Below are 16443 nucleotides of genomic sequence, written 5' to 3'. Positions count from 1 at the left end.
GATTAAGAGTTCATTTTTGGCTCTTTTTTTGTCATTGCCTGAAGTTTAGTATGCAACCATCAGTAATTAAAAAAAATATCATTATCACATATAAATATTGAAATATATGACAGCACGAAAAAAAATTTTCATGTATAATTGTATACAAATCGCTCTGTGAGCAAAACAGTTAAAGATAGAGTTTTTTTTTTTCTTTGTATTGTACACTAAATTGCGATGATTTTGGTATATAACAAATTGTAAAACAATCAGAGCAACACAGAGAAAATATTATCACAAAATAATGCATGAATTCGTAACGCATGGACGTAAAAAAAAGTTTTTTTCAAAAATTCACCATAAATCGAAATATTGTGCTAGAGACGTCTCGTTTGTTGCAAAATGAAGATATTGATTGAATATTACTAGACTGTAAGTGTTTTAGCTTACAATTGCAGTTTTCGACCATTTCGGTCGAGTTAAAGTTGACCGAAGGTCGAATTTTTTCTATTTATCGTTATTTATATAAAATATTTCAAAATTAATAAAAGCTACAACCATTAGTTATTTTTTGTTGTATTCTACATGACATTGCACACATTTTCATATATAAAACTTTATGTAACAACTAATATAAAACGGTGCAAACATTACGACAAAGTGACGAAAGAATTTCCGAGATGTTCGGCCGAGTTACCGTGCGGACGCAAGGAAAACGTTTTTTTCAAAAATTCACCATAAATCGAAATATTGTGCTAGAGACTTCCAATTTGTTGCAAAATGAAGGTAAATGATTGAATATTACTAGAATGTAAGAGTTTTAGCTTATAATTGCGTTTTTCGACCATTTCGGTCGAGTCAAAGTTGACCAAAGGTTGAAATTTTGGCACTTATCGTGATTTATATGAAAATATTTCAAAACTGATAAAGGCTACAACCATGAGTTATTTTTTGTTGTATTCTACATGAAATTGTGCACATTTTCATATATAAAACTTTATGTAACGACTAATGTAAAACGGTGCAAACATTACGACAAAGTGACGAAAGAATTTCTGAGATGTTCTGCAGAGTTACCTTGCGGACGTAAGGAAAAAGTTTTTTTTTTTTTTTTCAAAAATTTACCATAAATCGAAATATTGTGCTAGCGACTTCCAATTTGTTGCAAAATGAAGGTAAATGATTGAATATTACTAGAATGTAAGAGTTTTAGCTTACAATTGCATTTTTCGACCATTTCGGTTGAGTCAGAGTTGACCGAAGGTTGAAAATTTGGCACTTACTGTGATTTTGTATGAAAATATTTCAAAACCGATAAAAGCTACAACCATGAGTTATTTTTTGTTGTATTCTACATGAAATTGCACACATTTTCATATATAAAACGTAAGGAAAACGTTTTTTTCAAAAATTCACCATAAATCGAAATATTGTGCTGGAGACTTCCAATTTGTTGCAAAATGAAGGTAAATGATTGAATATTACTAGAATGTAAGAGTTTTAGCTTACAATTGCATTTTTCGACCATTTCGGTCGAGCCAAAGTTGACCTGTGGTTGAAATTTTGGCACTTATCGTGATTTATATGAAAATATTTCCAAACTGATAAAGCTACAACCATGGGTTGTTTTTTGTTGTATTGTACATGAAATTGCACACATTTTCATATATAAAACTTTATATAAAGGCTAATATAAAACGGTGCAAAAATTACGACAAAATGACGAAAGAATTTCTGAAATTTTTGGCCGAGTTATCACAAGGACATAAGGAAAAATTTTTTTTCAAAAATTCACCATAAATCGAAATATTGTGCTAGAGACTTCCAATTTGTTGCAAAATGAAGGTAAATGATTGAATATTACTAGAATGTAAGAGTTTTAGCTTAGAATTGCGTTTTTCGACCATTTCAGTCGAGTCAACGTTGACCGAAGGTTGAAATTTTTTGTAGTTGACATACGGTACGTCCACTCGTCACCCGACAGACAATTTTAGTCGACTTACGATATGTCCAGTTGGCGTTTAAGGGTTAATACATTACCCTTAAAAAAGGGAAATAAATGGTTGACATGAAAATCGAGAGTTGGAAGAGAATTTCTCTCTCTCTCTCTCTCTCCCCTTCCAACTGATCTATTTTTAGAATCGTCTCAACTTCTTTATTCTGCGTCTCTTTCTCTTTGTTCTGAAATGCTTTTTTCATGAACAAACAGTGTTTTATATTTTGACTAATACAACTCTTAGTTATTATGTCTGTGTTTTAGAATGTATTTGCAACACTAGCGCATTTACACTTCGTAGATGATACAGGTCAAATTAGATCAATTTAAACTATCGACTCTACAGGTAAAGATGTACAGAGAATTAATAAGTTGTAAAAATGTGTGAGTGCTAACTATGAGAGAGAGAGAGAGAGAGAGAGAGAGAGAGAGAGAGAGAGAGAGAGAGAGAGAGAGAGAGAGAGAGAGAGAGATATTGTCCTTACTTTAAATATCAAGTTATATTTATGAATTATTACTGAGAGAGAGAGAAAGTTATTCTTATGTTAGATATCAAAAGATGGAAATTCAGTATTAAACTAACTTTTAAATGAAATTAAAGTTACTGTATTTTCATTTAAAAGTTAGCTTAATATATTACCCTTAAAAAAAGAAATAAATGGTTGACTTAAGAATATAGGAGTGTGTAACTGTCTCCCCCATTCCACTGATCTATTTTTAGAAGTCTTTTCAACCTCGTTTTTAAAAACTTCTTTATTCTGTCACTTTCTCTTTGTTCTGAAATGCTCTATGTCTCTATGTTTTAGAACAGCGCATTTACAGTTTGTAAACGGGACAGGTAAAATTATCTACTGTACAGTTAAAGACATACAGAGAAACAGTGTTGTAATACGTAGGTTGGCTAACTTTGAACGAGAGAGAGAGAGAGAGAGTTACAAGAAAAATTTGACCACTGATTAGCAACACTCCCCTTCTTGTCATGTTAAATGACACGTCTGACAGCTTTTGTCTTTGAACTTCTTACAAAAGATGAGGGAAGAATTTGTTTGTTCAAAATAATAAGAATTTTGTAATTACATTTTTATTATTATTATTATTATTATTATTATTATTATTATTTAATTTTATTAATCTTATTAATATTTGAAAATTAGTACTTATTATTAGGTAAAAAGTTTATTTATCATACAAATAAACATATGTGTATACATGTACCATAAAAATTCAACTTACTAAAAGAGAGAGAGAGAGAAATTATTACTTTTAATAATATTTAATGTTATTTAATTTACACATAAAAGCTTGAAAACTTATAAATTACATAACAAATTAAACAAACACTTTTGCAGGGTTTCTCAGTGTTCGCAAATGTTCGCGTGTCTGAAAAACTCATGTATGACCATTAGTTAGGTTCCAGTGAAAAATTCGTGTGCCTGTGAATTCATGCAACTCGAATCGCGCAAGTTCGGGGTATTACTGTGTATATATGCAATATATATACATATATATATATACAGTATATATATGTATATATAATAATAATAATAATAAACAGGCAGCCCCTGCTTAATGGCGGCATCAGTTAATGGCGTTTTGGTGTTATGGTGCTGGCTAGCAACGTCATTAGCCAGATTTTCACCACCAGTAAGCAGTTTATCAGTGTCTGTAAGGTATATATATATATATATATATATATATATATATATATATATATATATATATATATATATATATGTGTGTGTATGTATATTTATATATATATATATATATATATATATATATATATATATATATATATATATATATATATGTATGTATATTTATATATATATATATATATATATATATATATATATATATATATATATATATATGTGTGTGTGTGTGTGTGTGTGTTTGTGTGTGTGTGTGTGTGTGTGTGTGTGTGTGTACACACACACACACACACCCGATAAGCTGCTTACTGGCACCGAAAATCTGCTTAATGACATCGCTAGCCAGGCACTTGGCTAGCAATGTCGTTAACCAGATTTTCAGTGCCAGTAAGCAGTTTATTGGTGTTGGTAAACGGTTTATCAGCATCGATAACCAGTTATTGTGCAGTTAACCCTTAAACGCCGAGCCTCTATTTACAAAAACATCTCCCGTATGCCGGCGGCGTTTGGTGAGTTAGCGCCGAAGCGGAAAAAAAGTTTTTTTTCAAAAAATCACAGCACGCTTAGTTTTTAAGATTAAGAGTTCATTTATGGGTACTTTTTTTGTCATTGCCTGAAGTTTAGTATGCAACCATCAGAAATTTAAAAAATATCATTATCATATATAAATATTGAAATATATGACAGTGCAAAAAAATTTTCATATATAATTTTATACAAATCGCTGTGAGCAAAAGCGGTTAAAGCTAACGGGTTATTTTGTTTTCTTTGTATTGTACACTAAATTGCAATGATTTTGGTATGTAACAAATTGTAAAACGATCAAAGCAACACAGAAAATATTATCACAAAATGATGCATGAATTCGTAACAGCTGGACGTAAAAAATGTTTTTTCAAAAATTCACCATAAATCAAAATATTGTGCTAGAGACTTCCCGTTTGTTGAAAAATGAAGCTAATTGATTTGAATATTACTAGACTGTAAGTGTTTTAGCTTACAATTGCAGTTTCGACCATTTCGGTTGAGTTAAAGTTGAGCGAAAGTTGAATTTTTCTATTTATCGTGATTTATATGAAAATATTTCAAAACTGATAACAGCTACAACCATGAGTTATTTTCTGTTATATTATACATGAAATTGTGCACATTTTCATATATAAAACTTTATGTAACGACTAATATAAAACGGTGAAAATATTGCGACAACGTGACGAAAGAATTTCTAGATGTTTGGCAGAGTTTGAGACATGTAAGGAAAATGTTTTCAAAAATTCACCATAAATCGAAATATTGTGCTAGAGACTTCCAATTTATTGCAAAATGAAGGTAAACGATTGAATATTACTAGAATGTAAGAGTTTTAGCTTACAATTTCGTTTTTACCATTTGGTCGAGTTAAAGTTGACCGAAGGTTGAAATTTTGGCAGTTATCGTGATTTATGTGAAAATATTTCAAAACTGATAAAAGCTACAACCATGAGGCTATTTTCTGTTGTATTCTCATGAAATTGCGCACATTTTCATATATAAAAGTTTATGTAACGACTAATGTAAAACGATGCAAACATTATGACAACGTGACGAAAGAATTTCTGAGATGTTCAGCGGAGTTACTGCGGCGCGAGACGTAAGGAAAAGTTTTTTTTTTCAGAAATTCACCATAAATCGAAATATTGTGCTAGAGACTTCCAGTTTGTTGCAAAATGAAGGTACATGATTGAATATTACTAGAATGTAAGAGTTTTAGCTTATAATTGCGTTTTTACCATTTCGGTCGAGTTAAAGTTGACGAAGGTTGACATTTTGGCAGTTATCGTGATTTATATGAAAATATTTCAAAACTGATAAAAGCTACAACCATGAGTTATTTTCTGTTGTATTCTACTTGAAATTGCGCACATTTCCATATATAAAACTTTATGTAACAACTAATATAAAACAGAAGCAAACATTACGACAACGTGGCGAAAAAGAATTTCTGACGCGGACGTGGAAAAAAGTTTTTCAAAAAATTTCACCATAAATCAAATATTGTGCTAGAGACTTTCAATTGGTTGCAAAATGAAGGTAAATGATTGAATATTACTAGAATGTAAGAGTTTTATTTTACAATTGCGTTTTTTACCATTTTGGTCGAGTCAAAGTTGACGAAGGTTGAAATTTTGGCAGTTATCGTGGTTTATATGAAAATATTTCCAAACTGATAAAAGCTACAACCATGGGTTGTATTTTGCTGTATTTTACATGAATTGCACACATTTTCATATATAAAACTTTATGTAACAGCTAATATAGAACAGTGCAAAAATTACGACAAAATGATGAAAGAATTTCTGAAATTTTCGGCCGAGTTGCGGGCGTAAGAAAAAGTTTTTCAAAAATTCACCATAAATCGAAATATTGTGCTAGAGACTTCCAATTTGTTGTAAAATGAAGGCACTTGATTGAATATTACTAGAATGTAAGAGTTTTAGCTTACAATTGCGTTTTTCGACCATTTTGGTCGAGTCAAAGTTGACCGAAGGTTGAAATTTTTGTAGTCGGGAATCTTGTACGTCCACTTGGCACCAACAAGACAATTTTAGTCGGCGTGTGAATCGTCAGTAGGCATTTAAAGGGTTAAGCGGTTTTGGCACTGTTATCGCCGATTTTTTTGTTTAGTGGCACTCGGCCAGGAACAAAACCCCGCCCGTTAAAGGCCCCCTCTCTCTCTTCCCTCTCTCTCTCTCTCTCTCTCTCTCTCTCTCTCTCTCTCTCTCTCTCTCTCTCTCTCTCTCTCTCTCTCTCTCTCTCTATATATATATATATATATACATACATACAGTATTCCCTGGTTATCGGCAGGCTCATTTATTGGTGATCCGGTTTTACAGTGCTTGTCTAGTGACAGATATGCGCCAATAACCAGGTATTGGCGTTGGTACATACCTAACAGAGGCGCTAATCTCTGGTAATTGGTGCCGATAAGTGCCAAAATTCGCCAATTTTCGGTTATCGACAATTTTTGCTTATCATGCCGTCGGAATGGAAACCCTGCCAATAACCGGGGCTGGCCTGTATATTTATATATATATATATATATATATATATATATATATATATATATATATATATATATATATATATATATATATATATTATACCGTATAATTATACATTTGTGTGTATATAGATATATATACCACTGTGAATAATGAAACATGGTATGTATTTTTGGGGTTTCTTTAGTAATTTTAAGACGCCTTCAAGAGGACTAATTCAGTGGCAGAAATATATGCTCTCTAGAGAGAGTTTTTGCTTTGTGCACATGATTACATCCTGCATATGCAAAGCCTATTTTTTGATGAATGTATGCTTATGAAACCTTTTATATTATAAAGAAATCATTTCATTTTGTATTCCTTTTATATATATATTTCAATAAGAATTATTGCATCTTGTGTTCTTATGTAACAATTATTATAAATGCTTAATTATACTACTGTATTATTTTTCTGATACTATAGGACGCCAGTGCCCACCTCTGTTTCCCTTCACGATGCAACAGCTCCCCCATTAGAACGACAGCAAACACTTCCTGGTTATGAAGCTGTTGTCATGTCGGACATGGAAGGTGACCACAAGGAAAGTGTACCTCCTACGCCTGCTGTTGGAGAATACCCACCATCATATGATCAGCTTTTCCCAGATGGGCCACCCAAAGTTCTGGGCAATGAAGCCTCAAAATGAAACTGGAGAAGATAAGTAGACATACTTTTATCAGACATTCTGAGAATCTCAAGGTGAAGTGAGTGATATAGGAGTTCTTACTTAGTCTTCTATTGTAAATATAATCTTTAAGACAATAGAGTAAGAATGGCTAGTGACTTCACTTCAATATATATATATATATATATATATATATATATATATATATATATATATATATATATATATATATATATAATATATATATATATATATATATATATATATATATATATATATATATATATATATATATATATATATATATTATATGGGCAATTTATATATATATATAATGCAATTACATGGGGTCAATTTGTAATAATTAGGATCAGTCTGTATATATTAGTTTTTTTGACATTGCATTTATGTACTGTAGAATACAGTACTGGTATATTTTAATGTGCTAAGTTTGTTAGTGACTTTTTGTTGTAAAAATTTAGCATGTTTGGTGAATATAGTAAACATCTTAACATTGCTAGTCATCATTGGAGCCTTGAATCTATACAACAACAAATGCTTGAATGCTTGGATCATTTAGATTTGGAAGGGTATGACTGGAAATTTAGGGGGCTGTAGGAAAAAGGTTTGCTGCATAAGACAGAGTTTGTCACTTGCATGCTCTTTAATAATGGGAATTCTTAATTATTTTCATTGCAGAAATGTTGTCCTGCTGCATAAGAAAAGCAGCAGTTGTTTACTATTTTTATTGTACTGGTTTGTATTTAATGCTCTCTATCTTTAATGGCTTATGATACAGTTAAAAGAAGTACAATGCATTTTACTATATTCCAAGTAACATATTTCATTAGTACAATGAATAAACTAAAAAAGATTGATAGGAGTGATTATTGTTTTAGGGCCAGGAAGAATTATTTTTCAGATTAAAATCATAAAATAAACATGTTAGACACATTTGTGATTTTGTTGTATGTAAGAATCAGTGGACACTCATTTTATATTTGTGGGATTATTAAGCTTTTGTGTTTGAGTAAAATTCACTTGGCACTGATTATGGAAAGATATTTACAAATTTTACCATTGATTAGATCTTGGAACACATAAAAGTGTTACTTTAGTGTTCTACTAAATTTGACACCCACATGATTATTAAAACTTATCAGAACTCTTTTGAGTAGTATGTCATATTTTTACATGTTGCTTTTTATGGTTACTTAAAGGCCACAGTTCATCCAGAGTTGATGCTGAAGGTTTGTGCATTTTCCTTAAGTGAATGATGGTATTCTTTCCTTATGATGGTCTTCAGAAATTTACCATGTTTTAACTTCTTTCATCAAAGTCTTTCAGGTTTGTTTGTGGTAAAATGTAACCTCCCTAGTCCAAAGCAGAAAGTTTTGTTTTTTTGTGATTGTGATTTTATGGTAAAAGTTTTTGATACTGCTTTTCTTATATGAAAAATCTTTAAAGACTAAACTGATCAGTTTGGTTCTAAAAACAGATTTGTGGAATGAGATATGTAACTAGTCAAAATGTGTTCTGCAGTTTCATCTGTGAATAGAAATTTTCTTCAATGATGGCTTATCATCCATAATTTTTAATAAGTTTCAATTTGGGGCTTTGTGCTCTTTATTTTTAATGCAAGTAATTTACCTTAAAGAGGTTTAAGAACCAGAATTAATACTTTCGTTTGAGTTTTGATTGTGACTTCAAGCAGTTATGTGCCACTTACCTCCAAGTAGTAGATTATGTCTGCAATATATCTTGGCTTCATATTTTGTTGTTCTCATTAACAGTACTTAAATGTTTCTCAGTGGTGAAGTATTTGTCATGTTATAAGATTAAAATGTAAGTGGCAAAGGTGATTTGGAAATAACTGCAGCATACATTTGTTACTTGTTTATGAGATACTATATATCTCTAGCTTTTCAGTGATCAATAACAATGGAGAACTATTATGAAATCTGCAGTATTAGCCTGGATGGTTTAGAGTTAAATAAGGTAATTTTGAGGTCTAAGATATAGTTTACTCAAAATTCAAACTGTCAGTATATAATAATTTATGTATATATCATTTTACTGAATTAGTTTATTTTTGTGTCTTACATGCTATTTTTATTTATTATTCACAGATGTAAGCTGGTGAATCATTTATCTTTGTTACCTCATCTTTTCCGTATCTCATTACTGTATTTTAAGATAAGTTATGGGTATTTTAGTTTCAATTAACATGTTCATGCTGCATATCAAGATAAGTTATGGGTATTTTACTTTCAATTAACATATTCTTGCTGCATATCAAGAAATTAAATCAAAGTATGTCAGTATGCTGTTTAGATATTGTTTTTATGTTTTTGAGGATTGAATTTTTTTTCTAGATCCTTCCAGAATACATTAAGCAAGTTTAAGATTTGGACATTTTGTAATGTTGCTGCATTTGTCTTCCATACTGTGATGGTCACATTTTGAGAATTGTCGACATTGATTATTTCTTTTATATAAAACTGAAAGAATCTTTCTAAATGCCAGACACTTGATGCATGCTGAAGTTATAGTTTGGGAAAAATGGTGTACTTCTCACAAGTCACTGCTTTACCAGTTAACTAGGGTTGTCACATGAGTGCGATACTTCCTTTTTGCTGAGGAGGAATAGTAAAATTTTGGGCCATGCTTGGAGCTTGTATTTCTGGAGGCTCTTGTAGGGAGGTACTGCATATTAATGTACTTCTTATGGACCACAGTCAGTGTTAATCAGTTCTCTGCAGCATCCCATCAGTCCCAGCTACATTGCTTTCTTTTTTGTATTTCTGTTACTTTCTTTAAAAGAGGTCAGACACTGAATTTTTGTGCAAGTTTTTAGGAGTGCCAAAATTTACTAAAATATTTGAGCACATCAGAATACATCAAAACTTTCGCATGTCGGCTTTATTTCATAGTAATTGATAACAACTAAGATACGGCACTTTTATACTTTCTGCTTGGTACTCATTTTTTTTTTATCTCCATGTGTAAAGAATGAGTCAAGAGAAGTCTTGTTATTTTAAAAGAAAAAAGTAAATTCCACTAAAACCTCCATATACTGACCTTCTAAAAAGTGGAATATACTCTACAGCAATTTGCCAGATCTTGCTAGCCTTACTATTGGCAGTGAGTGGCTGCACATTGTGTGGGTTTTGTGTTATTTCACTCAGCTAATCAATGGGTGTATTTTGGATGGGTTATTTTCAAGACAATTTATGGTGGTACTGGACATCTGTAGATAATGGTTACTAAACACCATAATTATAAGAAACAAAGTTGTAAAGCAATAAGCATCAGTTCTGAGCTTGAAATACTGGAAAAGGTTGTAGGTGAGGTTTTGATAGCCCTCGTGCATGAGGAGTTCAACATCCAGATGATGGCATTTCATGATATACATAGAAAACTTAAGAGAGTTATGGAAAACCAATCTGGGAGTAAAGCTAGCAAGTTTTAACAGTCAAAACATGAAGATCATGATGATGCTGGTAGAGTATAGGAAAATAGGGGAAAAAGACTTAGAATTACACATCTCACGTACATTTAAAGTGACTAATTATACTGTTCACAAAATACTGTATGCATGAAAAGATTATGCAAATAAAAAAATCATTCATTAGAAATAGTTGTTACTTATATAAACAGTGTCCATGTCAGTTGATGAAACCTCACTTTACTTCTTAAATAAATGTTCACCTAAGACAACTAAAGGTTAGTGCTGTAAATGAGGTAAATGTTCATATCATTCAACAAACATTCACAAGTTCTATATTCCAGTGTTATTTATTGGAGCCCTGGCTAAGGCCTGAAGTCTGGAATTTTTACTTTACTTGAGATGTGAATGCTGGCGCTTAAGCGCATACATAATTATGGCTGCAACTTAGTGTCTTTATATGATCCAGTCAAGCCAAAATCCATCTACTGTATGTACATATGGATATCTGACAATTTTGTCGTCAGCACTTAGGCATATTGTTATTGCTTTTGTTCTTGTAATTGTCATTATTTTCCTTCTGTACAACCGAAGCTGCAATCTCGTCTGTGTGATGGCAATATCCTTGGTCATATACATCCTTTCTGAGCTACCGTACTTGATAACATTGACTTTAACTTCCTTTGCACTATGTCAGCGTGACATTGATATAAGGTTATTAATTGTTAATGTTCCAATTTTTATTTTGTTGTACCTTGTAATGATAAATATCTTCAGAACAAGTAAAACAAAAAGGATTGAATAGTTATGCACAGTATTAGCTGGCTTTAGGCGTATTACCTCTCAGGCAGCCACCAAAGCAATTTGTTTTGCTAGGCTGTGTATGATTCTACATATTTATTTTTCTTTAATTATTAGGTTAATTCATTTTTATTTTTCGTGCAACAGAGTTTGATGTAAAAAGCATGGTATGCTAATAAGTTTCACATAAAAAGTACTGGTACATTAAAGCAAGATAGTCCGTAACTAGAAAGCCAGAGAGATGGACAGACAGACATTTGTGAGATTGTTTACCTGAGCCATATCAATGTATGTAGACAAATTATTTTGAAACCAGTTTGTTTAACTATATGTATATTTTTCTATATATACTGTACATATATACTGATTAACACAATGGTATTGATGACATTTTATTTGGTATTTGCAGTAATTAAGGGGTATTAATTTTATTAATATTTTTGGTAAAATATTGATAGCACATGGCATGAGAATAGAAAGATTACCATTTGTTAGAAGCAACACTGATGTGTTATAGATGAGTGAATTGAGAAACTTTTCTAGTAAATTATATTACAGTGATATTGATGATATTTTATTTGGTGTTATGGATGAATAAATTGAGACATTTGTCTTTTAAATTGAATTATTTACAGTACAGTATTACTGATATCTTGTTAAGTGTTGCTGTATCAAAATAGGCATACAAAATACAAAATAGAGCGAGGCTAGTACCCCTCAGCTGTCTTGACTGACATTAGTTTGTGGTAATGTACTTTTTTCAGTATCTGTTTCCGTTTATTTCTAAGTATTGCTATGCAAGGGAATTTAAGGTAAAATTTAATGTGATACAGTTTTTACAAACTTGGCAGGAGAAATGATGGGTTAATTAGGGTACATTAGACAAAATTTGATAGATCATTTTACAGAGGTTGTACTGCATAAAGAAATGAGGAAAAATATAATTATTGCTCCTATGTCTGGCAAGCGCATATGAAAGGGCAAGTACATATAAAAGGGCAACAAAGCCCAACTCCTCTCACTGTGATAATCTTGGTGTGAGGATGTCCAGTTATTATTACATTGTTTGTAAGTACAGTTTTTGGCTAAAGATTATATATATTAATAATTTTACAAAATTAGGTATTAAAACAAATAACCATTAATATGTCTAAAGATGTCAAGCAGCAATAACAAGAACAAGGGAAGTTGTATATGTAAGAAGCCTTCAATGTTGAAGGTCCCAGCCCGAGAAGAACCCTAAAAGAGTTCAGAGGTCTGGTTAAACAAATCATTTATAACTAACCAACTGAAGGGAGGACAGTGATGTACCACGTATATGCATTAACTTATTCATCCGTTAAGTCCTTTTTTACTACCCCTTCAGCTTATGTCTGTGGAATTTGAAAATGTAAATTGAAAATTGAAATCGTTACAGAGTTGTTTGCAATGATTGTGACACATACTTTGGACACCTAGTGAAAGTTTAGGAATGCAACTCAGTGGTCTTATTAAACTAATAGCTAGTTTACTAGAGGTGAATAACAAAGACTGAACGTGTATTTTATGCAAATACTTAACCACAGTGGTGCCTAATCAAGTAGTTGTTGGAGAAGTACACAATTCAAAATTTATGTAATCAGATACTGGAATATGATGGTAGATAACATCTTCAAACAATGATTTATTACTATTACTGTACTAATAACAAGAAAACAACTACACTTACTTGAAAAATTTGTTTGGAGGAAAAGCATTCTAACAATGATGAAACAAATTACCAGTATATGAAGCAGCTGGTATTGTTCTCATCATCTATTTAGATGTAGACATGAGAACTTATGATTAATCCATAGTTTTCTGACACCATTGGATAATGAACTAAAAGTATGATGAAAATGTAAGGTGTCCTTACATTGTACAGAGCCTTGTTATTGTAAGTTATGCTGTACTTTTTTGGAATAGTGTAGCGTTAGCCAAGAAAAGAATTATCAGTTGAAGAACAGAGTCTTGAGTTTTCTTTTCTGGTGAGTAAGCCTTACTAGAGTGCTCTCACTACTTGAGCTTCACAATTGTCATGAGCTGCTGTGATCACCTAAGATAATGACCAAAAAGTGTTAGGGACTGGTGATCATTATTATCTCAACTTAATGCCCAGTTGGGGTTGTTGTTTTTATTGTACCTCCTCCAGTTGTTCCTACATTGAGCAGCTCATTTCAGATGTTTTAAAGACAGATGCCTTTCCTGACTCCAATCTTCCCCATTTATTCAGGCTTGTCATTGACATTGAGTTGGGCTGGGACTAGCCTAACCACATGCCCTGACAGTGGAAGTCTTACCTGGGATAATGATATAAATAGTTCTTATTTCAAGAAGGACACTTCTCTTGGCCAACCAGTTACATTAGAAGTAAAAATTTATTGGAAAATGAGATTTTGTAATTACGAGAAGAAAATTTTTAAAAATTTCTTTTATAAATAATAACATTTTTCAAGATGCACCTGTTTTTAATGAACCATGTTTATAAGGTCAACATATACAGACACTCTAGTAAAGTTGTCATGATTTTTTTTCATTTCTGTAAACCATTGAAAGTGTCCAGTAGAAGTCTCAGAAAATTTTACAGTTAGATATATACTAGATTTAGGTTCATTGTACAGCATGTGTATCACAAATTTATTTGAAGTCAAGCATCTGGCTGGAGCCCCAGTTTCATAAAGATGGCAGTGTTATTATGCTTATCAAAAGTTTTATTCCTTTTTTAAGAGCTTTAGTAGAGGCCTTAGATATTTGTATATTATCACATAAAGTAGGCTTAGTATGCATGCAAGTCACGCCATGTAAAGCTTTCCTTGTCAATTACTGTGATATTGCTTCTCTGTGGAATATTTGAAAGCAGTGAGTAATATTTGTACTAGTTAAGTTTCATATCCTTTTTGTTCAAGTCTAGACAACATAAGCTGCAATTTACAAAACTGAATGTAATTCCAGTCTTTGGTGAGCTTTAATAGTAAAGAGCTTTAATAGAGCATTTTAGTGGGAACATTGTAGACAGCAGATATTGCTATTTAATTCATTTTTATGAGAATGAAGATGCTTTCACCATTCATGTGAATCAGTCAAATTGCATGTGATGTTTATTTCGGAAATAAAAGGGGTTGTAAATTAAGGGGTCCAGACAGGGTAGTTGAGCACATTATTTTCCCATTCCACTTTTCGTGTTGTTAGCTATTCACATAAATGTGGTAAATTTACCATTTATTACGATCACATTCAGTCGTGTTTGATACCGGTGAGTTTTTAGAAGCATTGTTATTTTCAACTCTGGACAAATATACATCAAAGTTATCCAAGTACGTAGATGATATTTTTTCAGACCTGACAATATTTTGAATGTGATAAAAAGTTGGGAACACATGCTAGTCATGTGAAATATCTGTAGAAGTTTTGATAATGAATAGAGTACTAGAGAAAATATATGACTGTATTTAGAATGTAAAAATTATTTTAATCTTAGTACAGTATGTTGTTACTAAATGTTTGTATTATAAAACTGATATGTTATAATGTATACTACAAAAACTCATGTTAATCACATAAACCCTAGGGATTTTTAAGGAACAGCTTTTGGAATTTTTTATATCCTTTTGGAACTTGGCTATACCAATTTTCAGCCAGACCGGCAATTATTTAGTTTAAGAAAAAATCAACATTCTTATTAAATCAAGAAATGGAAATATCTTTCTCATTGATCAGGCACATTAGAGAAGAGATGGCTTCTGAAGTTTATCATTTATTGACTAATGTGTTTGATAGCTTATACATATAACTTGTTATTGATATACTCAACAGAAAGGTGCAAAAATGTTTATTTATGTGGAGTTTGTAATTTACATTATTTTCCAGCCATATTGGCCTGAGAACCAGTTGAGCTTAATGTAATTATTACCACTCAATCCATAAATTGCTGTCAAATGAGGAGATGCACCTTACTTTATTCACAAGGGCTGAAATCTTTGAGAGAAGTAATGGGCCTTAAATAGCGATGGTTGAATATTTTTTTATAAATATTCATGATCTGCTTCCGATTGACTGAAAAGGAAAGGGTTATTCATTGTGTCATGTATTTATACGGTTAATTTCAGAATCAGTCATTGACCAATTTTATTAAATTTAATTATCTTGTTTAGCTGTTTTACCTTGAGAATAATACAGTGTAATGGTATTTAGTTGTGTATGTTCTAGGAGCAATACTGCTTGCAGCCATCTTTGCAGTTTAGGTACTCATGGCTCCTTGTTACTATTTTTTTATGTTTCATTATTGAAATACACTCTCATTATACCTTTGTTCTGTTATTTTCCTTTTGTAACAGGATTTTGTCTATATGGTTTAATATTTTTGTAGAGGCAGTAAAACAGACATGTATTTATATGAATTCAACCAATCCCTCTTTGAGTAATTGTTATTTTGAGACAGCACTACAATATATGTCTTCTAAGCCTCTAAGCCAACTCATATAAGGTTCCCAACCCATAGCACCTTACTTTTGGTTGCAGAGGCTTGAGAAAGCAACTACTTAGAACTGACTGAACTTGTCCTTAACTAGTTTTTTTTAAACCAAACTATTAGGATTTTCCACCTCTTGACCATCCATTTTTCCTTATACAGACTTTTCAGATTTTTTTTGGTTAACAATCCTTTAAGGCTTTGATTACAATTTTAACCATTCTTATAACATTAAGGATGAGCATGGATGGCAGGCCTCCTCACCCACAGAATTTAAGTAGCAGACTTGTTTGAGTGAGTGAAAGTTTAATGCCAAGCACTGCTTCTAGTGCTCTATCTGATCTCAACAGACTGATCATCCTCAGTG

The 16443-nt window shown here is 31.7% G+C and overlaps 1 protein-coding gene across 2 annotated transcripts in view; it reads left to right on the top strand.

The window, feature by feature from the left end:
- LOC136840972 (uncharacterized) overlaps positions 1 to 7527 on the top strand; it is a 145247-nt gene extending 137720 nt beyond the window's left edge. The window contains exon 8 of one of the 2 annotated variants that reach the window (XM_067107970.1): positions 7140 to 7527. In XM_067107970.1, coding sequence (XP_066964071.1) covers positions 7140 to 7362 — 223 coding nt within the window. In that variant the 3' untranslated portion in view covers positions 7363 to 7527. The remainder of the gene's footprint in view (positions 1 to 7139) is intronic. The other variant, XM_067107971.1, reaches the window with a different exon arrangement.
- The last annotated feature ends 8916 nt before the right edge of the window (positions 7528 to 16443 follow it).

This window comes from Macrobrachium rosenbergii, chromosome 8 (genome assembly GCF_040412425.1).
Source record: "Macrobrachium rosenbergii isolate ZJJX-2024 chromosome 8, ASM4041242v1, whole genome shotgun sequence".
Lineage (NCBI taxonomy): Eukaryota > Metazoa > Arthropoda > Malacostraca > Decapoda > Palaemonidae > Macrobrachium > Macrobrachium rosenbergii.
The sequence above is the reverse complement of the archived record's forward strand: the minus strand, read 5'-3'. Positions and strand labels throughout refer to the sequence as shown.